At 36.9% G+C, this 27044-nt stretch overlaps 1 protein-coding gene and 1 pseudogene across 3 annotated transcripts in view; both read right to left on the bottom strand.

Moving 5' to 3' along the window:
• The window catches only part of AP4E1 (adaptor related protein complex 4 subunit epsilon 1), a 109478-nt gene that overhangs the window by 71948 nt on the left and 10486 nt on the right, over nucleotides 1–27044 (bottom strand). For all 3 annotated transcript variants that reach the window (XR_004057373.1, XM_010356599.2, XM_030930985.1), the window contains exons 4-11: nucleotides 26503–26576; nucleotides 25284–25405; nucleotides 21022–21181; nucleotides 18856–19022; nucleotides 15100–15173; nucleotides 7942–8064; nucleotides 7731–7840; nucleotides 1063–1202 (exon numbers count right to left, since the gene is read on the bottom strand). Coding sequence is in view for 2 of the 3 variants with exons in the window: in XM_010356599.2 (XP_010354901.1) it covers nucleotides 1063–1202; nucleotides 7731–7840; nucleotides 7942–8064; nucleotides 15100–15173; nucleotides 18856–19022; nucleotides 21022–21181; nucleotides 25284–25405; nucleotides 26503–26576 (970 nt within the window). In the remaining variant the exon portion in view is untranslated. The remainder of the gene's footprint in view (nucleotides 1–1062; nucleotides 1203–7730; nucleotides 7841–7941; nucleotides 8065–15099; nucleotides 15174–18855; nucleotides 19023–21021; nucleotides 21182–25283; nucleotides 25406–26502; nucleotides 26577–27044) is intronic.
• LOC104656920 lies at nucleotides 3197–6047 on the bottom strand (annotated as a pseudogene).

The raw sequence follows: 27044 nt of genomic DNA, 5'->3' as shown, positions 1-27044 counted from the left end.
GGCTGGTCGTGAACGCCTGAGCTCAGGCAATCCTCCTGCCCCCGCCTCCCAAAGTGCTGGGATTATAGGTGCTCAGCCTCTTTTTTAATCTCTTCCTCATCAGTTCTAAAGTTCTATCATTCTGCTGGCCAGAGTTATAGTACTGACTAGGACAAAACTAGACTTAAGCAATTTCCAATATAATATCATTAACAGTATTCACTCACTCTTTTTTATAATTAAACAGTAACTTTTTTCACTTTTTTTTTGTTTTGTTTTTTTTTTTTGAGATGGAGTTTCACTCTTGTTGCCCAGGTTGGAGTAGAATGGTGCAATCGCGGCTCACTGCAACCCAGGTTCAAGCGATTCTTCTGCCTCAACCTCCCTAGTAGCTGGGATTACAGGCATGCACCACCACGCCCAGCTAATTTTGTATTTTTAGTAGAGATGAGGTTTCTCCATGTCAGTCAGGCTGGTCTTAAACTCCCGATCTCAGGTGATCCGCCCGCCTCGACCTCCCAAAGTGCTGGGATTACAGGCGTGAGCCACCACGCCCGGCCTAAACAGTAATGTTTTTTAATGAATGGAATATCCTTATGACCTGTAAAGTTCTTCTGACTTTCAAGAAACAAACATGAAGAAGAGTAACATGTTAATAGAGTTCCCAACTACTTAATTGTGACAATTTCCAGCATAAAACAATAAAGGATAACTTTAGCATCCTGACCACTCCCACACACCCTCCGCTTTCCCCAAAACACAAGAACTTTTACTCAGAAAAGAAATCAAGATAGAAGTAGAGACGAGGCAGGACTGAAAAAGGAATAAAGAGGATAAAGGTTCCTCTATCTTCCTGCTCAAAATACTGACAACATGAATAAAAGAAATCAGAAAAAAAAAAAAAAAAAAAGCCATCTCCTAAGAGGTCTACACAAATCCCTTTTTCTGACAAGAGGCTTGAAAATCAGGAATAAAAAGTATTGCTAGGTCTCTGAACTCAACTTCAAGTGACCATATCTATACCAATCATCTTAAAGTCACCGTGTTACTATTTTAAGACTCATGGTCCAAATAAAAGGATATTTCTCAGCCAGCTCTGCTATTTTGCCGACCAAATTGACGATGACATACTCTTCTTTGCTCTGATGTAAATATTCAAGCATTTTCTGGACAATAACTGTTACATTCTGTGCATTAGTAATTCTGTAAAGAAGTTCCAGAGTCTATTTAAAGAAGAGAAATTAAAAACATTATAAAACTATGCATAACACCAATGAGTACAGTAACATAAAAGTTGATCATACAGTTGATTCTTCTACTTTTATGGAGATCTACTGGGTAGCCAGTTAACAGGTAAGAAATGCAAATTTCAATGAAAAGCTTAAGAAAGGTAAAACTATTGTCAAAAAATGACTTATCAATTCCAATATCTATAAGCTTTCCATTGAGATAATCACAATCTGGCATCTTTACATGACAGAACACTTAGAGACTTAAAAGTTCAAATACAACAGATATATATTTTCTAAAAACATAACAACCCTTAAATATACATTACCTACACCTATGGGGGTGTATATATGCAAGTGTATGTATGTGTGTATAAATCTAGTCTTGGAAACTATTTCCCATGCTACAGAAGACAGCAGACTATTTCCCAAACAACAGAAGACAGGCAAACAGCTTTTGTTTGGATGGACAAAGGCTGGTGGCTCAAATGCTCCAAAGCCTAACAAAGCCTAGTTCAAAATCTTAGTCATCAAGGAAGAAGAAGATGGAATTTTTTTTTTTGAGACAAGGTCTTGCTCTGTCACCCAGGCTGGAGTGTAGTGGTACAATCTCAGCTCAATGCAACCTCCACCTCCTGGGCTCAAGCAATCCTCCCACCTCAGCCTTCCAAATAGGTGGGACTACAGGCACATGCCACCATGCCCAGCTAAGTTTTTCGTATTGTGTAGAGATGGGGTTCGACCATGTTGCCCAGGCTGGTCTTGAACTCCTGGGCTCAAGTGATCCTCCCACCTTGGCCTCCCAAAGTGTTGGGATTACAGGCATGAGCCACTGTGCCTGGCCTGTAGCTTTCCTTCTTTTCTTTTTTTTTTTTTTTTTTTTCTTGAGATGGAGTCTCGCTCTGTAGCCCAGGCTGGAGTATAGTGGCACAATCTCAGCTTGCCACCAAGACTGGCTAATTTTTGTATTTTTAGTAGAGATGGGGTTTCACCATGTTGGCCAGGCTGGTCTCGAACTCCTGACCTCAGGTGATCCGCCCACCTTGGCCTCCCAAAGTGCTGGGATTACAGGTGTGCCACAGTGTCCAGTTGCTATAGCTGCTTTCTAAGTGCTGAGGAATATACCTCTTGCTGCTTCAAATAAGATGAAGGAAGACCAATACCAGAGTAAGTTCCCATTTGCATGGCTTTCCACAGCTCTAGATTAAGGTTTTGAAAATATAACTCTCAGAAATCAGTAAGTCCAAAGGCGATACTGAGAAGGCATCATTTATTGGTGTTTTTGGATCAGCAATATTAGCTGCAAGATAATTTCCACATATTTGTCAAACTTGCTCAGTATATTTAGGGTTCTAATTTTTCAATCCTTATAGCCAGGACTTCAAGCACAAAGGATAACATATTTTCAAAGATTTTTTTTTCAATGTGAAAGAAAGTTTTATTATCTTAACTCGACCCAAATTATATTATTTATAAAAGTTATATAAATGCAGGCTGATTGTTTTGTAAGAGTCAAAAAGCCAAATATAAGTAAAGCACTAGAAATACATTCAGTTATAAAAAGTTGACATCATTCTTCTAAATGTTATGTGGAATCATAGGAAGAAACATCATTGTAATCATTATTCAAAGTAATATATTAAAGATAATATAAGAGATGTTTGGTCTTAAATGTCAATTTGAATGTGCAGTGTCTACAACAACAAATCAGAGAGAAAGTAAGTATATCTGTAATTAAAACAGGAAAAAATGAGTTAGTTGCAAATACTGTATTCTTCAATGAAAGAAGAATGCAGATTAAGGATAAAACAGTTAGTCTTATCAACTAGGCCGCCTTTAAGGATCATTTTTCAGGGCAGCTAAAAGGAGTAACAGTAAAGCTCTACACATATAACTAAAATGTATGCAATTAATCTAGTCCCAGCACTTTTATTTGTAGAGTTCTCAAATCAAAAGTAACAAATAATTATACATCAGGATTGTTAGGAATATCAATTATTTTACAACTGCCCCTACGTGCTTCTTCTTCTCTGACACAATTGGCACAGATCCAGGCTTGCTGTGTTTAATACGATTAACTTCCTTTCTCTGACGAGCTTCTTTCATGATGCACTGTTCCTGAATCTGGCTGTAGATAGATTTTGGTAGATGTCGATGACGAGCTATACGTTTTATATGAGGATGATGCTGAAATTTCTCCTTCAATTTCTAGTTATAATCCTTGGCTGCTTTTTCTCGTGATGTAAGCATACCGAATTTTTCAGAAGCATTAGCTTTCCACAGGCAAATGTTCATTTCATCAGATCCACACATAATATACTTGCTATCAGAAGTCCATTTTATACAGATAACACGTTGCATTCGCTTTGTGTGATATACCTTCCTGCTTTGACTTTTGTCTGTAGGAAAGATTCAAATAGCTTTATTGAAACTAGCAGACAAAAACTCTTTCCCAGTGGGAGAGTACTGCATGTCAAGCACTGCAGATATATGATCCATATGGAATATTAAAGGAGTGTCCAGTGCACATATATCAAAAGTATGTAAGTTATAATCTTCATTTGCTGCTGTAAAAATGAAAGCTTCCATAGGGCTCCAACAGATTGTATTTGTTTTCATATCTAAGATAACTTTTCAAAAGAGCAGCTTGCCTCATATCGTACAGTACTATATTCCTGTCAGACGCACAACTTCCCAAGTCTCAATTGGGTTAAATTTAACACTACTTACACTGTCAAATCCCCAGGTCATTGAAGATATAGGATTAGTTCTTTGTTTATCCTAAACGTCTACTTGCTGTCCACATGTGGCAAAAACAGCTTCTTTCCAGTGATGCTCAATCCCAGTATACACTGTCTTTCCTAATGTTGTACGTAATGGCTCTTCCTCATCTCCATAGCCTAGTCCATTCTTTTTCCACTGTTTCACAGTTTTATCATCACCAACGGTGAAAAAAGAAGTCCCACAAGAGTGAGTACATGTTCCTTATACAAAGCCTTCATGTGCTTGTATTGTACGGATACATTTCTGATGAGTCAAGTTCCAAATTCTAACCTCTCCATCACACGCCCCAGAAAGGACAGTAGCCAGGTTCTTTGGATGCTTTGCCAAGGCAACTGACTCCATCTTGGTGACCATCCAGCAAAGCAAGGAATGGTTTTGCAAATACTCACTCCATTTTGGTAGCATTTAAAGCTCTTACATATTCTTGTGGGACCTAAGGATGTAAGGTAAGATCATAGTTTCTTGGAACTCTCTGGAAGTCCAACTTGGTTTCACGGACATAATTGTCCACATTCTGGCTCGGTATCATCTTCATCTTGGTTGCTCTTTCGGCGGGACTCCATGAGCTCTTTGCTAGGAGTTCTGCCCACTGCTCGACTTTTTTTTAAACTGTTTCAGTTAATGTGTAACGCCACTTAAATCTAAAAATACATAGGCCACCCCATCAACAGCTTTCAATTTATGGAGCTGCTTCAGACATGCTCCCTATGGACTCCAAATTATGTTATATAGCTTTAGATAATATACATCAAATTTATCTCCTATTCTAAGACCATGAAATATAGCATTTCCAGAACTGCATGGGGTTTGGTGTTATAAACTGTATTGCCAGAGGTCTTTTCTGTTCAGATTTGGTAGCTCCTTCTCACCTTCTCTCTTCCTGTATATAAGAGAGGTAATAAAACCTGGTAAAAGGGAATCCTACCCCAAGCTACAGATCACCAAACATCCAAGGACCAAAGTTCTCGCCGTATCATTTGATAGAGGTTAGAAGTGATAACAGCACTGAGAAGACAGTACTTTAGTGCCTTCTTTGGGCACCAAGGATACTCAGTATCTCCTCAAAGAATTCAAATCACTCATCTCACTGCAGGTAAGGGATCAAACAGATCAACCTTCATAATTTTAAAAGTCACCTATTTTCCCTGTGACTCTTATTTTTAAGTGCAAGTATAATTATTAAATACAATAATATTACAAACCCCCTATCTGTGGTTTTGCTTCCCATGGTTTCAGTTACCCACAAACAGAGTCCAAAAAATATTAAGTGGAAAATTCCAGAAATCAATAATTCATACATTTTAAACTGCATGCCTTTCTAAGCAGCATGATAAAATCTTGCACCATCCTACTCCATCTGGGACATGAATCATCCCTTTGTACCCACACTGTATATGCTACCAGCCCATTAGTTATTAAGTAGCCATCTTGGTTATCAGATTGAAAATATATAAATACCCGGCTGGGCGCGGTGGCTCACGCCTGTAATCCCAGCACTTTGGGAGGCCGAGGCGGGCGGATCACAAGGTCAGGAGATCGAGACCATGGTGAAACCCCGTCTCTACTAAAAATACAAAAAATTTGCCAGGCGCGGTGGCCGGCGCCTGTAGTTCCAGCTACTCGGGAGGCTGAGGCAGGAGAATGGCGGAAACCCGGGAGGCGGAGCTTGCAGTGAGCCGAGATCGAGCCACTGCACTCCAGCCTGGGCGACAGAGCGAGACTCCGCCTCAAAAAAAAAAAAAAAAAAAAAAAAGAAAATATATAAATATATATATGATTCAATACTATCTGTGGTTTCAGGCATCCACTGGGGGTATTAGAACATATTTCCATAAACAAGTGGGGACTACCATATAGCAATAAGAAAAAAACTGTACCTAAGTCAACTTTGTTCAACTTAGTACTCAACTATACAAAGGAAATGCATGCTCTGTATCTGTTAAAGTAGAAGGACTGTATAACTATTTGTTACAGTCTCTTGGAGCCTTCTTTATTTTTCTAGGATGTCTACACACAGAAATTAGTACATCTGCAAACTGCCCGGACCCAAGGCATGTAACAATTTTCAGACTACTAAAAATATGAAATAAATATATATATGAAGGCAAATTTTTTTAAATGTGTTTCAAAAACCCCTTTTAAAATTTAAAATTTGTAATCTTCAAAAATCATAGTTGTTTAATGCAATAGTGTTCTCTCAATAAACTCTCCTATTCTTAGCTCACTGCTTTTAAGATATTTAGATATTTTGTAAATTCTCTTTAAGAATGTAATCATATCCTTTGCAGCAACATGGATGCAGCTGGAAGCCATTATCCTAAGTGAATTAATGCAAAAACAGAAAATCAACTATCACTTGTTCTCACTTATAAGTGGGAGCTAAACAATGGGTACACATGGACATAACGATGAAACAACAGACACTCGGGACTCCAAAAGCAGACAGGGAGGGCAGAAGGGGAAAGGAATGAGCTGAAAAACTACCTACTCAGTACCATGTTCACTATTTGGGTGATGGGTTCGATAGCCACCCAAATCTCAGCATTACACAAATGTCCATGTAATAAACCCACACATGTATTCCCTAAGTCTAAAATTTTTTTTTAAATTCTTTTTAAATCTTTGCTATTTTTATAAATAGAAAGAAAATTTTTTACTCTTAACTAGGTCCCATATACCATTTTAAATGACGATATTGAATGATTTCTTCCATAAGAATCAAAACAAATATTTATATAGACACCCAAGTAGACACTGAAGCAAATTTACAAAAAGAAAAGGTTGGAAAGAAGTATATTATTATAATAAGTGATACATGATTATATATATAATATAATATACATATTATATATAAGTAACATATAGTATATGCTATATATGTTATATATAATATACAGACATATATGATGATGATATTATTATTAAGCCTTTCCTTCCAAGAAGTTCAAATCTTTTTATAAATATCTTCATTAATTCTTTCAATATTTCTATCTGTTTGGTAGGGAATTAGTTAATGTTATACATATAAAAGAGAATAATGAGAAATCACTAATTAACATCAACTGCATCTTAAATTGTACAATAACAGGAGTATATTTTAAATTGTACTAATAGGAAAACCTGGGACCAGAATTCAGGTCTCCTATTGGTACGATGCTCAGACCGAAATTATATTAATGAACCCACACAGATGACTAGACCTAATTCCTTCAACTAATAATTTAAAGACATTCCTGTGGACACTGCCATAGTACTTTTTAGAAAAGTTACTTAAACTTTAGTAAAAATAATTAAATAAGCCGGGTGCAGTGGCTCACACCTGTAATCCCAGCACTTTGGGAGGCCGACGCAGGCAGATCACTTGAGGTCAGGATTTCAGGACCGGTCTGGCCAACATGGTGAAACCCCGTTTCTACTAAAAACACAAAAATTAGCCACATGTGGTGGCACACACCTATAATTCCAGCTACTCGGGAGGCTGAGGCATGAGAATCACCTGAACCCGGGAAGCGGAGGTTACAGTGAGCTGAGATCGTGCCACTGCACTACAGCCTGGGTGACAAAGTGAGATTCTGTCTCAAAACAGAAAACAAAAAAAGAATTGAATACATCCAAAAGTTAAAATATACACACGAGCATACACACACACTGCCCACCACTTTAATCTCTCTACAGAATACCAACAAAATGTTTAAAAATTTTAACACTTCACATATACTATTCAAAATACCAGTTTACCTCTCTTTTAATAATGGGATCAGGATGATCTAAACATTCAATTATTGTCATCTGGTGTTGAAGAGCCAGAGTAGGATCCTGTTGGATAACATAGGTAAGAGCCTTCAGTCCTAGAAACAAAGACACATTATACAAAGTGAATTGAAACAAATACACAGCAAATTTCAAAAGCTATCTCTGTAATATCTGTCAAAAGAACCAATAATCTTACCTAAATATTTTAGATTTATTTTAGGTGACAGAACAAATTTTCCAATGCACTTGGCAGCCTTCTCAAGTAATTCCGATTTAGGATAAATAGAATAAACTGTATGCACGCATTCAAACAAAATAGCTAGAGAAAGAAAAATAAAAATGGCAGAAATGGTAAGTATCATGGTAAGGTATAACAAAAGAATGTATTTCTGTAGAACTTGTAATAAAACGAATTGGAAAGTCCATTTTAGTCAGAAATCTTATTTATGGACTTTTCACAGAAACAAACACTAACTACTGTTTTCAGGCTTACACAGTTATTAGGATTAGGTTACCACAACATAATTTTTTAAAAATTATATTTACTGGCAATAATTATGCATTTATTAACGTAAAAAGTATTTACTGAACACCTCCTATGTGCCAGGCACGGCTTCAGTACTATGAATATAGCAGTGAACAAAACAGATGGAAGAAAAGACCCTGCCCTCAAGGAGCTCACATTTTAATGGCAACATGAATAATATATTCATTATTCCTATATAAAAAGATATTTCCCACACTCCTTTAATGCTTTAAAATGGTTTATTCTCAAACAGTTTTGAGGCCGGGCGTGGTGGCTCAAGCCTGTAATCCCAGCACTTTGGGAGGCCGAGACGGGTGGATCACGAGGTCAGGAGATCGAGACCATCCTGGCTAACACAGTGAAACCCCGTCTCTACTAAAAAAATACAAAAAACTAGCCGGGCGCAGTGGCGGGTGCCTGTAGTCCCAGCTACTCAGGAGGCTGAGGCAGGAGAATGGCGTGAATCCCGGGAGGCGGAGCTTGCAGTGAGTGGATATCGCACCACTGCACTCCAGCACTCCAGCCTGGGTGACAGCGTGAGACTCCGTCTCAAAAAAAAAAAAAAAAAAAAACAGTTTTGACCACTTACATGTCAAAATTGTGTATAGGATGATCCAATATTTATTTCAAAGATACAGTCACTACTCATACATCTTCAAACTATTCTTTAAAATAACCTCAAAGCATATAAAATAATCTACTGGACATCTTGACAGCATTCAAATTTGATTTTCTGATACAGTCGAAAGTCTCATCACTATGACAGATGATCAAAGTGAATGATCAAAATGAACACTAAAGTTATTTTCAAATTATTTGAAAAAGCATGAGACAAGCAGTTGGAGCTTTGCCATGGTAAAGAAAAATCACTGAGAGGCCATTAAGTCCTATACGTTCCACGGAATCACAGTAACAGAAGTGTGACACAGTGAAGGTACAGAATCAACACTTAAAAACTGTTCTAGTACAAGTTGAAGCATATCAAGTGTCCTAATACAATCACTCCTTCTCTATTTCTAAAAGCTTAAAACATAACCAGACATTCTCTTTATGTACAAAATATATTCTGAATATTCAGCTAGCTGTTTTTTACACTATGTTGCCTACCAATTAATGCACAAATAAATTTTGTGGAAAAAACCTCTATAAACCTCTTCCTTTTTCTCAAATTTACATGGAAAGAAAAGACAAAAAAAAAATTTAAAACCTCTTCCATAACAGAGACAGAAAAAAATAAGAAATCAGAAATATTAATTATTCTTTAGGAAAATAACTGCCTTTAAAGGAAAAACTACAGAGTAAGTTAGCTGAACCTGAAGAGACTTTGTATATTCAGATGCTATGCTTTAAAATGTCTTTACTCTGTGCTGTGAAAAAAGTTGTCTTTATGATTCATGAACTAGACAAACTGAACAAAGAGGAACTTAGTCAATTGACTAATAAGATAAGGCAGGAATGGAGAAATTGCCACTAAATCCAGCCTTCAGCCTATTTTTAAACTGCCACTAAATCCAGCTTTCATCCTATTTTTATAGGCCTGTGAACTAAAGAATGATTTTTACATTTTTAAAAGGCTGTAAAAAACAAAATAAAAAACAAAGGAGAATATGCAACAGAAATCTCCATGACCTGCAAAGCCTAAAATATTTACTATCTGGCCCTCTTTTCAGAAAAAGTTTGCTGAATTGTGAACTACCATGACAGTCCTAAGATTTCAAATGATGATATTCCATTTTCCATCATAACTGACACATTTTTCATTATGGTTTCTTACCAATAAGAACTCTCTTGGGATTAAATTGTTTTAATTCCAAGCCTGCCATTACCCATCCAAAATTTAAACATTTATATTTAGATGCTCATAAAGTTTCTGGGATACCAAATGGGAAAAAAATAATAGTTCAAAAAGTGCACTTATTATTAGTCTCCTTAGGCGTAATTGAGCTGAAAATTAATTTAATGGATTTTAAAATTATTTTCTCACCTAGATCTAAGTCATTTTATTCTCCAACTCTACAAATACCTGTTCATAAGTTCATAATTGAAAGAGCAGTCACTCTGCTGTCTCCTCTCTGTGGTGGTGAAGTAAAATACAACTGAGAATTTCTTTTTTTTTTTTTTGAGATGTAGTCTGCAACCTCCACCCCCCAGGTTCAAGTGATTCTCCTGCCTTGGCCTCCCAAGTAGCTGGCAGTACAAGCATGCACCAACATGCCCGGCTAATTTTTGTATTTTTAGTAGAGACAGGGTTCCACCATGTTGGCCAGGCTGGTTTTGAACTCCTGATCTCAAGTGATCTGCTCAACTCAGCCTCCCAATGTGCTGGGATTACAGGCATGAGCCACCGCGCCCGGCCTCAACTGAGGGTTTCTATACCTAAAAATACAACATGGAACTTGGTTACTCTTCAGTACTCTTGGTTACTCTCTTGGTACTAATTAAAATACTGCAAAGTATATATTACTAAATTAAAAATTAATAATGTTCTACCATTCATGACACTGCATTTTCATCATAGATATTTTGGGTTGGATTATGTATGCTCAAACAAAATGTGAAGTTCTTCTGACACCTTATCCCTCAGAATAGTTTACTCTCACCTTAATTAAGTTAAATAAGTATCTACTGACATTATTCTGGCAGCAGAGAGGGGGTATCACCCAATGGGAATGGAATCCAGGCTCTCTACTCTGTCGCCTTTGATACCTGGGGATGGAAAGGTTATTGCTGGAGGAAGTATCTACCGATTCTGCCCTGCCTGGGGGAGAGAGGGGTACCTCATCACTGCTCCCCTTGTGGCCTCCAGTGATACTATGAGGGAGTGGCCTCATTATTGCTGATCAGGGATGGAAGTTCTGACTGTCCACCAGGCTTTCTCTAACACCCACACCTCCGAACCTTGGCCGCAGAGGGAAAAAGTACCTCATTACTCCCTACTCCCAGATGGGAAAAATCCAGACTTCCCAAGTCACCTCCACTGACAGTGTAAGGAAGGGGCCTTCCTTATCACCTGGCATCAGTGAAATTCCAGCTTCCTCTTGGGCTTCTGTCACCACTCTAGTGGGGGGTCAGGGAGGGTGTGTTGGGGCACCTCATTATACCTGGTGAGGATGGACATCTTGGTTTTTCACTCAGTCTTTGCTGGAGGGGATGGCTCCACAGTTTTCTCCTGTGCTTGGATGGAATAGAGGGGTTATCGTCTAAAAGTTTTCTACTGTGCTAATTTCCCTTTTCTTGTTGGTCCTTTGGTGAGAGAGGGCAGGCTTTTCTTGGGGTGTTTTTGTCTGTGTCTGTTGATATTTCCAGACTGCTGGCTCTTCAGTACCCAGTCTGGGGTACCTGAGGCAAAAAGAAAACCCAGGGTACGCACCACCATGTCTGTTTCTTTCCTTGTGTCCTGAGGTCTCTAACCAGCCTGACTTGTTCTCGAGTCTTATGTTTCTTATACACACTATCCAAGGGTTTTAGGTGAAGTTAGTGAGAAAAAAAAAATGGAAAAGTACTTCTATCTACATACTTTTGATGGTCTTTGTCCCCTGTACTCCATTTTATATAATTCTCTCAATTTACTAATTTACTAAAAATGACATTCTCATGTTATCAGTACCCTACCCAAAAACCTTCCATACCTCCAGATTTACAAATCTGGCTATTGTGAGAGGTCCTCCACAATACGGCCTTTCCACTGCTCCCCACCATACATTTTCCTTTCTGACTGGTGAGACATTGTTTCTGAAACTGTTTTTGAATAGCCCCATGTCTATACCTTCTCTCAAGTTCCCTCCACCTAAAAGCCCCTTCAACCTCCCTTCTGCCTAGCTAAATCTTATCTACCTTTCAGGGTCCTATCAGGTCAATAAATCCCTATCTGTGCCCTCAGGTCCTTAATGATCTCTACTTCCCAGGAACTCCTACAATACTTATTTCCCTGAACTATCCCTTCACATTCTGCCTTACACTGTTATTAAGCTTTCAAGAACAAGTTATCTTTCCACTATATTGTAAATTTCTTAAAGACAAAGGTTACATAGTATACTTCTTCATATCCTATACACCACTTTATACAATGCCTAGCACATAGCAGATATTCAATAAATGTCTTTAATGTAATTTATTTCTTGATTAGACACTAAATTGTAATACAGCTTCCATAAAAATATGATATAGAAAGTATTAATACTGAAACCCACTTAGATAACTGATAAAGTAAATAACTTTTTCTTCCTTTAATTCAATTAAAGCAAATTACTTATTAACACAGTGCCAGCTACTGAGATATGCTGGTAAATAAGAGAGACACAGTCCCTGCCCTTATAAAGTTTACAATTAAAATTAATATTCTTAAGGGGTAAAATATCTATATCAGGATTGCTAGCGAATACTCTACCACTGATATAATCAATATAAGTTGTAAGCTCTATCAATACAGACACAGGGAAAAGCATAGCAATGAAAAGCTAAACAAAGGAAATGAAACAACAGGAACTATAAGGTTTCTGTAGCAAGATGAAACACTGGATCAAGAGCCTGCAAAGAAACAAACTGTTGGTGTTGGTTCAAGTAATCTCTTTTTTTTTTTTTTTTTGAGATGGAGTCTCACTCTGTAGCACAGGCTACAGTGCAACGGCATGATCTCGGCTTACTGCAACCTCCACCTCTTGGTCCCGGTTTAAGCGATTCTCCTGCCTCAGCCTCCCGAGTAGCTGGGATTACAGGAACGCGCCACCATGCCCAGCTAATGTTTGTATTTTTAGTAGAGATGGGGTTTCACCATATTGGCCAGGCTGGTCGTGAACTCCTGACCTCGTGATCTGCCCACCTCGGCCTCCCAAAGTGCCGGGATTACAGGCGTGAGCCACCGTGCCTGGCCAAGCAATCTTAATAAAACAGTCGTACTGGAAAATATTAAAAAATATTTCCTCAGGTATATAGTATTCTCCAAATCAAAATGAACAGGTAACTTTCCAGTGGTTATCCCCAGGAAAGGGAACTGGGCAGTGGGTGATAAGGGTGGAAAGGACACTTACTGTTCATTGTACACCCTTTTGTACCTTTTGAATTTTGACCTATGTGCATATATTGCCTATTCAAAAAAATAAAAAAATTAAAGTTGAAATGTCATTTAAAAAAAAAAAAAACTTTCTGCAAGGAAAAAAAAAGATTTTTAACTGAATTTTAAGTAGAATTTCTTGAAAGACTTTCAAACCCTTATCCTGGACACTGGTTATATCACAAACAAAACATTTTAACTTACTTTAACTTACTGGAAAAATTCTGACACTTTTCTAGATCTTCTCTCAGAAAATCACCTGCTTCAATAAGGGTCATCCATATCTGTGGCCCCTTATTCTCACTGCATAGCAGGAACCTATATAATATCTACTGTTTACTACACTATATACACATAAGGACAAGGCCTGTGTCTACCTTATTCTTCCCTTTACCTCCCACACTTAACATGGAGAAATATATAAGTCATCAACTCTTTCCTCAATCCACACCTAGTTTAAAACACAATCAAGTTTTTGTTTCACAGGCACGCTATAAATGCTGGTTGAACAAATTAATAAAGCATCCTTATTACCTTAATTACCATTCATATATGCAAAACATAAATCTATCCTTCAAAGTTTACCACCCCAATTCACTACCATGTGCATTATTTTTCTTGTATTAATCTCATACACACAATCCTTTTTCCTTATTTGTACTGCATCTTTGTCAAGCACCTTTTATTTCAGTTAAACCAGTTCAATTCCTGTCCTCTGGTCTAACCTACGCTTCTACAACCATTGTTCTTAATGGTCCACAGGTTACCCTTATCTCAAAGAAAAAGTAATGCTCTTCATCTCCTACTTCATGATGTTTTACCAGATTGAAATGACTTCTCATTTGAGTTACATCTCTCAGTGTCTCTTCTACTGCTGTCCTCCAGAGCATGCAAAATTCAAACTGTTCTACCTTTTAAATAGCTCCAAATATCTCAATTTCCTCACTGAGCTTTCTCAGGCTGATCAAAAAGAATAGCTCCTCCCTCTGGCTGTTAAAATTGGAAGTTTTCTTGGCTACTTTCTCAGTTTTCTACCCCCTTCCCCCAACTTACTCTTATCTCCTATTACTAATTTTTAAATTGTATGTAACAATTTATTGTCTCTTCACAAAATAGTAAACTATTATTCTACATCTATATATTCCTGTCTATATCCTATTTATCCTTCAGATGTCTTCTTAAATATTACTTTCTCAGGACAACCTTCTTTATTCTTCCCTTCACCTAAGACTAGCTGCTATATTCTCCCACCACGCCCTGCAATTCTCTTTTGTAACATTAACAACACCTATCCCTATCCATCCATCTAGTTTATAAGCCCCATGATAATGTTTTATTCACTGCTGTATTCTAAGTACCTTGCATAAGTCCTGACAACAGAAATTTAATAAAATATCTGACTAGCTGATTGATTTATTTAAGAACTGTCTTCGAATACTGTAAATTTTTACCAAATATGGAACAAATCTATGGAGTTATCTTCACAGTCAATTAGATAATTGAAAAAAATCAATTAAAAAATTGATACTTGATATGTGTTTTCAATAGAGACAATTACAATAATAAACTTAGGTCAACATTTAGAACATGCCATGAGTTCAAATTACTCTTATCTATCAGTAGTTAAATGCTTACCTTGAAAAAATAATAATCCACAGAACTATCTTAAAATAAATGTATAAAGTTCTATCGGAATTTATAGCATTCTAACACAGATTTAACTGTAATACTAAAAAAAATTATTAGTCATTAGAGTAACATTTACATATATTACCTACCATATGTGACATTGTGATTTAACTCGGCTCTTCGTAAGGATTCATCAAGAACATCATACATTAATTCACTTGTCCTGTTTAAAAGATATTTTATTTGCAGTAGAATTATAGTACTCTAACCCAATAAAACACAGTTTTTCAAACTTCTCTTTAAAACTGAGGAGCTACAGAAGAGAAGTGAAAGAAATTCATTTTATGATAAAGTTATGGAAATTTCACTTCTTAAAAGGTTTTTCAGGAGCTGAACTTCCTACTTTATCAAAGTTGACTAGTTAACCAATGAGATATATATGTCAACCAACTCTTTCCTCACTATGCCTAGTTTACAAACCAAGTTTTTATTTGGTTGAACAGAGTATATTTTATAATTTTCTTTCAACAGAGTATTTCTAAATTACTACAGTAACACTTCATATATTCATATTTCAGATAGTATATTAACTGTATTTTAATCAGACACTGTTAAAAAATTTTCAAATACTAGTCTTTCCTTGAACAGCAACTAGGTTCTTCAGAAAGAAAATTTTTACTTACATTTACATTAAATATAAAAAAAGATATTTTGTGGAATGAATAGGTTTGGACCATTCACATGTCTTTATGGTCACTGATTACAGTAACAATAACTGATGAGGAAGATACTGTGCAAAAAAAAAACGTGCGCTAGTGCGCTAGTGCCCTAGCACTCTGCCTCCACGCTTGTTAGAGAAATGTCCTCTCCAAGAGGCCAATGTGAAAAACTATAGCTTCTCAGCTGGTATTTTGTATGTTTTACAAATTCAAAAAGCACTAATAGGAAAAAAAACACCAGCAACATAGGATACATACAGTGGTCTTGCAGAGAAACAGTGCCATAAAATAAATGAAAATATCAAAATAATTTGGGACTATATAAATTAATTACATCTTTCAGAAAATGTCTTTTTTTCCAAATATACAGCTAGAAAGTTCAATGCTAAGTGCACGTACTTTCATTCTGTCTTGACTGAAGTATAAATATCCAATAATTAGGAATCCAGAACCACATTCTAAAATCCTTCGTTTTACTGTATAAGCATTTCTTCCTCAGAAGATAACCATACAGTAGACATTACCAATCCTTCCCTGCCCCCCCCAAAAAATTGGTAATATTATACCTAGATTATAGCCTAGTTCCTCAATTTTAAAAGCCAATGTCTGGCATGAGTCTTAACCACATGAAATAAAGAAACATTTGTGAACAAGATCAAGATAAATCTTAATAATCTAAGAAGCACAAAGCTACAAAACACAAGAAAATATTCGAATAGATATAAAAGACCACAAATACAACAGATTTTTCCAGTAAATGGGTTTTTTCAATTAAATATTTTAGAAACAGTTATAACTTAAATTTTTACTTTGCCACATTGAGCTAATAATGTCTGACAAAACGTAAGATTTACGTTAAAATAAAATCTCATTAGAGTTGATACAGAAAAGGAGAAAACATTCTAATGTTCCATAACATTATAAGAATGTTCCACTCTATTCATGACTGAGCCTAATTACTAGTCACCTGAGGGCAGTGAAGGTTAAGGACTAGCTTACTTATCTTTGTATATATTATTATACAAATTTATCCACGAAGGCAAGAAAAAGGAAGATAGTGAGTTAATGAATTTAATAAATTCACTAAATGCCTCCCAAGTTACTTCCTGATAACAGTGGATGGCAGTAAGTCTTTTTAGACCAGTAAGATCTGATACATTCACATAAAATTCATGATTTTAAAACATAATTCCAGTAACTCCAACTAGAGCTCCACATTAGCATAGGCTGGCATGATACAAAATAAAATATAATTAAGACAATCATTTCTAATGTGTGTGTATGCTCCATCACCTTACATTTTCACTGCAGGTTTCAATCAGGAGTTGAGATTCATAAACAGAAAAAAGTAACACTGTAATACCAAGAGTGATATAGCCCAATTAGTGCTAGTCAGAAGCTCACAGGCAAATGGATTCTGACACTAAGTTGATTTCTAGGAGCAAAAGCCTGGAGAATGGTCCCTTTGTAAAGCTAGGCTAAAGAATTACAATACAAAGGTACCCTACTATATAAAAGGGAACAATATTCATAAAATCAGAACACTGATTAGCAAATACTTTCTTAAAACAGAAACATATCAGGAACTGTAGCCAAGGTCCTTGCTCTCAAGGGAACTCAAGGGACTTGCTCTCAAGCAAGTTGGAAATAGTTTTTTTAAATAAAAATAATATGTATGTGCACATGCAAATGCATACACACATGCACACACACAGAGAATCAGAATGATAGAACAAATGAAAATAAATTGATGAATCTAGGTGCAGGATATAAGGGAGATCCCTGTACTGTCCTTGGAAATTTGAAAGTGTCTAAGTTTGAAAAAGTATGGCAAAATTGAGGCCGAGGAGGTGGCTCACACCTGTAATCCCAGCACTTTGGGAGGCTGAGGAGGGCAGATCATCTGAGGTCAGGAGCTCGAGACCAGCCTGGCCAACATGGTGACACCCATTTCTACTAAAAATACAAAAATCAGCCGGGCATGGTGGCATGCACCTGTAATCCAGCTCCTTGGGAAACTGAGATGGGAAAATCTCTTGAATCCAGGAGGCGGAAGTTGCAGTGAGCCAAGGTCACACCACTACACTCCGGCCTGGGCAACAGAGCAAGACATAGTCTCAAAAACAAAAAAAAAAAGGCAAAATTGAAAGTATATATATATATATATATATATATATATAGTTGGAAAGATACACATGAAAAGTTTAAGTTATTTGCTAAAAGAATAATTCGGATAAATGAATTAAAAAGGTGAAGCACTCACACCCAGCTAGAGTAAGGGTTGGCAAACTACAGCCCGCAGGCCTAATCTGGCCAGATGCCTGGTTTTGTATGGCTTCAAGCTAAGAAGAGATTTTACATTTTGAAATAGTTGGAAAAAAAAAATTAAAAGAATAATACTTCATGATGTGCTGATCTGAGATTCAAGTTTTAATGTCCATAAAAAGGTTTTTTTTTTTGGAATACAGCCTTCTTCATTCATTTATTTTCTATCTGTAGCTGCTTTCATGCTATAATAGCAGAGTCGAATAGATGCAAAAAACAACATATGGCCCACAAAGCCTAAAATATTTATTTATTTATTATTATTTTGAGACAGAGTATCACTCCGTCGCCCAGGGTGGAGTGCAGTGGCACGATCTCAGTTCACTGCAACGTCCACCTCCTGGGTTCAAGTGATTCTCCTGCCTCAGCCTCCTGAGTAGCTAGGACTACAGGCGTGTGCCACTATGTCCAACTAATTTTTGTATTTTTAGTAGAGACAGGGTTTCACCATGTTGGTCAGGCTGGTCTCAAACTCCTGACCTTGTGATCCGCCCGCCTCAGCCTCCCAAAGTGCTGGGATTACAAGCGTGAGCCACCACGCCTGGCCGCCTAAAATATTTATCCGGCCCTTTGCAGAGAAAGTTTCCCAACCCCTGAACAAGAACAATTACGAAAGTTTCACAGAGGAGATGGCGCTTCATGGGTACCTTTCATGATAGGTAAAATTAGGATGAAGAGAGAGCCAGGATTATCCCAGCAACCTGAAAGCATTTATGTGGTTCTTACAATGGCCTATTTTATCACTATTAAGCCAATTAAACATTGGAAGAATCTGGTTTATCATTAAACCTCTAGGTTACTAAAGTCTAAGCTTATCATCTGGTATGGGGTCATTAAGCAAACTTACTGGGAATAGTTTACCTTTGATCATCTTTTCCTAGAAGTCCTAGTATTCTCAAGAGCTGAATTTGTAACCATGGTGCTGGGACACTGTGGTAATTGAAATCTACTGGGAGTTTTCCTCCAACTACTTGCTTCAAAATGGTTACAAAACTCCCAGTCAAGTCTTTATATCCAGACGAATTCTCCTACATCCCCCCCAAAAAAAACTTTCTGTTAATAATAACATCTTATTAAACAGAAATAGACCTGGTTGAAATGTCATATAGAACCTAACTTAATACATGCTTAAGTTTATGTTCACATTTAATGAAACCGTGCCCTAATATGTATAATATCTTCCATGATAAAATTCCTCTGGCTAACCAACCCAAAGCTGAATCATCCCAGAAAAGCTTCCACCACTCCCTACTTTTTCCCACATACAGTTTAATCACATTTCAAAATTCTTATAGTTACATCTTAGAATCCTTAACAGCCAATACCAGCAATTACAACAAAAAGTGAAAAGAACTGGCATACAGCAAAAGGACAGTAATACCTCTGCTTTGGATGAAAATCAAGGCCTGTTTGCAATCTCTGAACTCTGTTTCCAAAAGACTTCACATGTAAATGAGTTAAATTCATTCTGGGGCCAAGCACAGTGGCTCACACCTGTAATCCCAGCACTTCTGGAGGACGAGATCGGTGGATCACCTGAGGTTGGGAGTTTGAAACCAGCCTGACCAACATGGAGAAATCCTCTCTACTAAAAATACGAAATTAGCCAGGCATGGTGGTGCATGCCTGTAATCCCAGCTACTCGGGAGGCTGAGGCAGGAGAACTGCTTGAACCCCGGAGCTGGAGGTTGCGGTAAGCCAAGATGATGCCACTGCACTCCAGCCTGGGCAACAAGAGCAAAACTCCACCCAAAAAAAAAAAAAAAAAAAAATGTGTTCTGGGTAGAAGAGCACAGCCAAGACTACTTAAACATTAAAAGTCCCCAAAATCGGCCGGACACAGTGGCTCACACCTGGAATCCCAGCACTCTAGGAGGCCGAGGCCGGCAGATCACCTGAGGTCGGGAGTTCGAGACCAGCCTGACCAACATGGTGAAACCTTGACTCTCCCAAAAATACAAAATTAGCTGGGCGTGGTGGCACAAAATGCCTATAATCCCAGCTACTCAGGAGGCTGAGGCAGGAGAATCGCTTGAACCCGGGAGGTGGAGGTTGTGGTAAGCTGAGATCGTGCCATTGCACTCCAGCCTGGCCAACAAAAGCGAAACTCCATCTCAAAAAAAAAAAAAAAGTCCCCAAAATCAGTGTGCCTGCCAATTAAAAATTAATTAGCCACACAGTACCTAAAAATACTTGTTTCTGAAGGAGTGTGCCTTGATTATCTATCTGAGTAATCTCTTGGACTGGGGAAAGTAGATCCACACTCCTTAAAAGGAACATTAGATTCTTTATTCTAATTTGTATTATGTATCAAGGGAAAATTTTTGGAAGGGAAATAAAGCTCTTTCAAATTTTAGTAAATGTTAGGGAAAAAATAAAATTTAATATTGAACATCTATTTAAACTGTACTATTTGAGAACACAATACATAAGAAACAATATAACTTTAAATGAGTTCAATAGCATATTTTATTTTGTTATAGTAGGTGCCATGAAATCTCTTACAAGTATGTATATTTGAACACAAATGGTTTCAGGCAATATACTAAGGATGAATTAGTATAAACCCATCATCGCCATTTAGAAAACTGTTTTAGCATAACATTCAACCCTCTTTCCTCATATGACACAGTATCAATATATGGCGTCAACACTACAATCTATAGCTTGCACAACCCCCACTGGTTCCCCTCATTTCTATAAAATGGTATGCATCCCATGAAGCTATATATAAAAGAGAATTACTGCTTGAAAAACACAAATCTGAAAACTTAAGACAACTTCCATTGCTACCATTTTTTCACACCTGTTTAGTAACATTAAAAAATTTTAGGCATTAAAAAAAAAAATTCCATAATGTGCCTACAACTCACGCTCTCAACAACTTGCAAAATTACTACATCAAAGGTCAATAATAAAATTATAAAACACTAACTAAGCATTTTACCAAAATATGTTTCTTTTTAATCCCGTAATTGTATTTTTCTAATGTTAACTACTCAGTACTTGCTAAAATTTCCAACTTACCTTAATCATTCTAAGATATATATGCAAGGAGGCAGCCATGACCCCAACATCTCTGTCACAAAGTGCTTTCCGAAACTTAATATGAATATGTTGTACTTGATTAGGAGCAATGAGATGGAATTTGTATAATGCCAGAACAGCTTTTCTTCGTATAATCTCCCTGAAGACAAAAAATGAAATTTAAACAAGACAATCTGAATTTTCGAGTATTTACTTTGAAAGATTATGGGTCAGATGATTTCAAAATACTGGCTCATTACCTTAATTTACAAAGAAAGAGATATTTATACATTGGTTATTAATTTATTTATTCTAATATACCAAATTATAAAAAGTAGTTACCTCTAGGAAGTAAGGTCTCAAAACTTTAACTGCCCATGTTATATATTTATATAGTTAGAGAATTTTTTTTGTAACAAGCATATATTACTTTGAGATTTAAAAAAAACAAGAAAAACAAAGTTCTTAATTCTCTAATTCCATTTTTAAAAGACGTATCTCTAAAAATTGAAAAAAAAGTCAACAGTAAGTTTAAGTAATAGGTAATTTCAGCTAGTAATATTAAAGTCTTTTTATTAATATGAAAAATCTTTGGCCTGTAATCCCAGCACTTTGGGAGGCTGAGGTAGGTGGATCACTTGAGGCCAGGAGTTCAAAACCAGCCTGGTCAACATGGCGAAACCCTGTCTCTACTAAAAATACAAAAATTAGCCAGGTGTGGTGGTGCACACCTATAGTCCCAGTTACTTGGGTGGCTGTGGAACAAGAATCGCTTGAACCTAGGAGGCAGAAGTTGCAGTGAGCCAAGGTTGTGCCACTGCACTCCAACCTGGGTGACAGAGTGAGACTCTGTCTCAAAAAAAAAAAGAAAAAAGAAAAAAAGGAAAGAAAAGAAAAAAAACTCATTAACATTCTTACTCTAAAATAGTAGCTTTCTTTGCTTCTTTTTTTTAATATAGCTATCACTGGATAGCAGACTCCAAATACTCTGGAGGACAGAGGGGAGGAATACAAGGACACACATGGAATAAAAAGATGTTACTCCTCTCCTTGCCCAGTTCACCTGTTTCAAAACCTCATGATAAGAAAGAAGAAAAGTATATACTAGTCTTGCACTTCAACTGTAGCAGATAACGTCTAGCACACAGAAACAAAAATAAAGAAATGCCATCCTATGTTCATGATGTAGTTTCCAAGGAAGCTTCTTCCTTGTTTTTCTCTCTCTTGTCTATATCTACATATCTCTTACTTGCAGACTATGCTGGCAGTGCTCAGAACAGCAGCAAACATCACAAAAGTGAAGTATTTACTTTTACGGTTCCTTAACAGATATCTCTGTCATAGAATCTCAAGACTGAGATTATTCAGTGCAATCCTTTGTGTTCCACTCAAGAACACCTTTTATAAGATTCTTAATAAGTGGTCATACAAATTCTATTAATAAACAACTCTTACCTTCCTAGGCAAGCTATGCCATAATGGAAAACTTTTTTCACAAAAAAAAAAAAAAAAAAAAGAAAAGCAGATTAACAACAGATTTACTGTTAGTATTAATACTGTGGTGAATGCAAGCCACATCACAGTGTATTGCCATTGCATGATAATTGATATTAATTCTAGGGGAGAATAGCTAAATGAGGTGAGGAAAAAAAAAAAAAAAACTCTGAATAGGCCCAGGAATTCATAGGCCTGGCCTCAAGTGGTGGTACTAACATAAGACGAGAGACCTAGATTCAGGCTCTGGGGGTGGTATGATGAAATACAGCCAGGGATTCAAAAGTTGAATTCAAGCCTTGTTTCACATATTCTTTGTGACATCTACTGGCTTACCTATAGCTCTGCCCCATATTCTTCAGCTCTTTACTCCAGAGCATGGGGCTGAGTCTGGCCGTAACTGCAGAAGCAGAGTTTCACAAAGTCTAAATTCTAGCCCTCTAGCCAGGACTTGAAATTAGACTAAATACAAAGCAATAAAGAAAAAATTGAAAAGGGCCCTTTCAATTCTCAGAAAGATTTCATACAACTGGTCAGTAAGTAAGGTCACCACAAAAGTGGTGGTGAGGAAAAGTTAAGCAAAAATATGCTGCTGGTATAATCAGATCACCTTATAAATCTTTAAAAAGTGTGTATTTCCAATAATTAATTGTCCATAATCATCCTCTGTTCTAAACACAGATATGACATACAATATATAAAAAGTCTGAAAGACCTATGAAGTTATTCTGTAATTCTTGGTAAAAGCTATCATTTTAGCTGGAAGATTCATGATCCAATATTTCTTAAAGAATACAAGCTGGCCGGGCGTGGTGGCTCACGCTTGTAATCCCAGCACTTTGGGAGGCCAAGGCAGGTGGATCACGAGGTCAGGAGTTCGAGACCAGCTTGGCCAATATGGTGAAACCCCGTCTCTACTAAAACTACAAAAATTAGCCGGGCATAGGGGCGGGCACCTGTAGTTCCAACTACTCAGGAGGCTGAGGCAGAAGAATCGCTTGAACCCGGGAGGCGGAGGTTGCAGTGAGCCAAGATCACGCCACTGCACTCCAGCCTAGGCAACAAAGCAAGACTCCATCTCAAAAAAAAAAAAAAAAAAAAAAAAAAACACAAGCTATAAGACAACATTTTGCAATCTTATAACATTAAAAATACTGATTTAAAGTATATAAAATAAATGTTGTATGAGTAACAAAAAAATCTTTATCAAGAATATATAACTGACACACCATAATCACAACGATTGCAAACCTTTTCCAACTTTAAAAATTATGAGCCAAGACGGGTGGATCACGAGGTCAGGAGATCGAGACCATCCTGGCTAACATGGTGAAACCTCGTCTCTACTAAAAAATACAAAAAACTAGCCGGGCGAGGTGGCAGGCGCCTGTAGTCCCAGCTACTTGGGAGGCTGAGGCAGGAGAATGGCATAAACCTGGGAGGCAGAACTTGCAGTGAGCTGAGATCCGACCACTGCACTCCAGCCCGGGCAACAGAGCGAGACTCCGTCTCAAAAAACAAAAAAAAAAAAATTATGAGCCAGGCACAGTGACTCACACCTGTAATCTCAGCACTTTGGGAGGTCAAGGTGGGTGGATCACGAGGTCAGGAGTTCAAGACCAGCCTGGCCAAGATGGTGAAACCCTGTCTCCACTAAAAATACAAAAAATTAGCTGGGCATGGTGGCGTGTTCCTGTAATTCCAGCTACTTGGGAGGCTGAGGCAGAGAACTGCTTGAACCTGGGAGGTGAAGGTTGCAGTGAGCCAAGATCACTCCACTGCACTGCAGCCTGGGCAACAGATGAGACTCCATATCAAAAAAATTAATTAATTAATTAATTAATTAAAATTATGACATAAAGGAGCTTGGTCAAAAACAAAATACTAATAATTCAAATACAGTGAACAAGTAAGTTCAATCTGATAAGGAGACTATTAAGGAAACTTACAAGAGAAGATTAGGAAAATACTACAAAGTAAATTAAGTTTGTATACATTCTGCCATAAAACAGGATTAAAATGCTGTGGTTTTGATATAAAAAGCATCTTCCTGGGCCGGGCGTGGTGGCTCACACCTGTAATCCCAGTACTTTGGGAGGCCGAGGCAGGTGGATCACCTGAGGTCAGGAGTTCGAGACCAGCCTGGCCAACACGGCAAAACCCAGCTTCTATTTAAAAAAAAAAAAATTAGCCAGGTGTGGTGGCAGGTGCCTGTAATCCCAGCTACTTGGGAGGCTGAGGCAGAAGAACTGCTTGAACCCAGGAGGCAGAGGTTGCAGTGAGCCGAGATCGTGCCATTGCACTCCAGCCTAGGCGACGGAGTAAAACTGTCTCAAAAAAAAAAAACAAAAAGCATCTTTCCACTACACTGAAGCTTTGCATTCACTACACTTGCACAATTTCCATATGTCTTTCATTATTTTACTTTATCCCTAAAACAACTTTGGGAGAACTAAGGAGCTTCAACTAACACCATCTAGCCAAGGAAAAACAAGACCACTGCTCATTAGTGGTAGAATTGGGAGGAAAGCCAAGGATTCCTGGACACTAGGCTTCACTGTCTCTTAGTTTAACTTTAGAAAGCTGTCTAACATTTCCCTAAACGCACATAAAAATAAAGATGATCCTACTGAAGATTTCTGTATTATTCCTAGCAGTCAAAGAATAATCTCTATCCTGGTAGCATTGAAGTTATAATAAATTTTCTAGCATAAACTTCTGTTTTGAAATATATGGCACAGACACCTATCCCTAAAGAATTTACTTACTTAGAATGTTGAAGTTTATCTTCTATTAATGGAAGAACAGCTGGAATCATTTCTCGGGGGAAAATCTGGCTAACAACAGTCAGTGCCATACACACTTCTACTAGGTTAGTGCTCTGCAGATCCTGGTACAACATTAAGGAAAGAAAACATTCAGTGTAAATACTGAAACTAGGAATGGCAAATTCAACACTGTAATGGTCCTACATACTTAGGAATTTTGCACTATTTATAATTAACTTGTATATCCAAATTTATGGCATATTTTATTGGAATGCTCCTATTTGTTTCATTTGCCTTAATAGAGTCAGTAGATAGATAAAGCCAAAGAGCAACTGATACAAGAGGAAACTGTATCTCTGTTCTGAATCTAGCCAAAGTAGTCTCCTTTACTACAGCCTTTAAAGCTTTTCTAAACCAATAATAAAACAATTTTATGAGTTTTTCTTATTAATCAACAATAACATGAATGTAAGTTTAAAAGGAAGTGATTTTGGAATATTCACAATAAAATGCACACATTCATATGTACTTATCTATCCATATGGTTTATAAACCATTCTAATAGAACCTAAAAATATGTTTTTTAAGTTTGGAAAAAATTTAAGCTACTAGTAACCTTAATACAGTATATGACTTAAAGTTCAGAAAATACTGTTCTCTCTCTCTCTCACGTATCAAAAAATTGACACAGGATAAAAAGCTCAACAATTCAATTACAACTCATTATCATTCTGATTTGGAAGTTAAACAGAAAATATTGTGAGTGTGGATTGTTTTTATTATCTCTACATTTCAGTTACTGATTATATTCTATTCTTTTTTTTAATGACTTTTTAAACTTTAAAGACTTTGATTATTCAGTTTATATCTATATCCCTTTAGAACAGATCCTAGAAAAAAAGATAACAGCATGGAAAATATTCCTAAACTAACAGCTTAGAGACCTGGACTTTAGTTCTAACTCTGTGTTTTACAATGAAATTATAACAAGAAGAGCAGCAGCTACTACTTCACGTGTATTTCATGTAATCCTCACAACTCCGTAAGTTGTATTATTTAACTTCATTTTATAGATGCAGAAACTGATCTAAAAGATTCTTCTAAGCCCATTCTGCAAGCCCACTTTCTTCTAATATCATCTAATTGAATATGATCGAGGAGAAATGTCAGGTGCTAACAAGAATTATGACTTCATATTAACCAACATACAATACAATACCTTTACAACTGTATTCACAAGGAGAAGCAATAATTCATGACTTTCATGTAGAAATAAGGAAACAGCCAAATAACCTATAAAAACGAGGGAAAAGTCTCATTACTACCTACCAAAAATAGACTTTTCACAAGAAGTTAAAGCAGTCCTGTAAGTATCAAAGGTACCAGTAACAAGTAAACATAAAAACAAATTGCAAAATATAAGGTTAAAAACCTTCAGTAAGGAAGATTTCAGGTATTTTTCATCCTGAAATCTTCCAGAATTATGTATTTCATAGGATATTCCAGAAATGGAATAGACACTATATGTATCAACTTAAAATCTTATAAATGGCACTGAGAAGACATGCCTTCTATTTTTTGTGCAAATCTTTACATTATCAATCAAAGCATTCTCTATTTTAGAAATGCTATTTTATAGCCAAACATATAATTCAAAAACTAATCACTACAGTAAAAAAAAAACAAAAAAACAAAAAAACCCTAATCACTACAGTTAATACTGAGTTACTAGCTCTTTGTATTGAGTGAGCTAGCCACCTA

Source organism: Rhinopithecus roxellana, chromosome 5 (assembly GCF_007565055.1).
Source record: "Rhinopithecus roxellana isolate Shanxi Qingling chromosome 5, ASM756505v1, whole genome shotgun sequence".
In the NCBI taxonomy this organism is placed as follows: Eukaryota; Metazoa; Chordata; class Mammalia; order Primates; family Cercopithecidae; genus Rhinopithecus; species Rhinopithecus roxellana.
The sequence above is the reverse complement of the archived record's forward strand: the minus strand, read 5'-3'. Positions and strand labels throughout refer to the sequence as shown.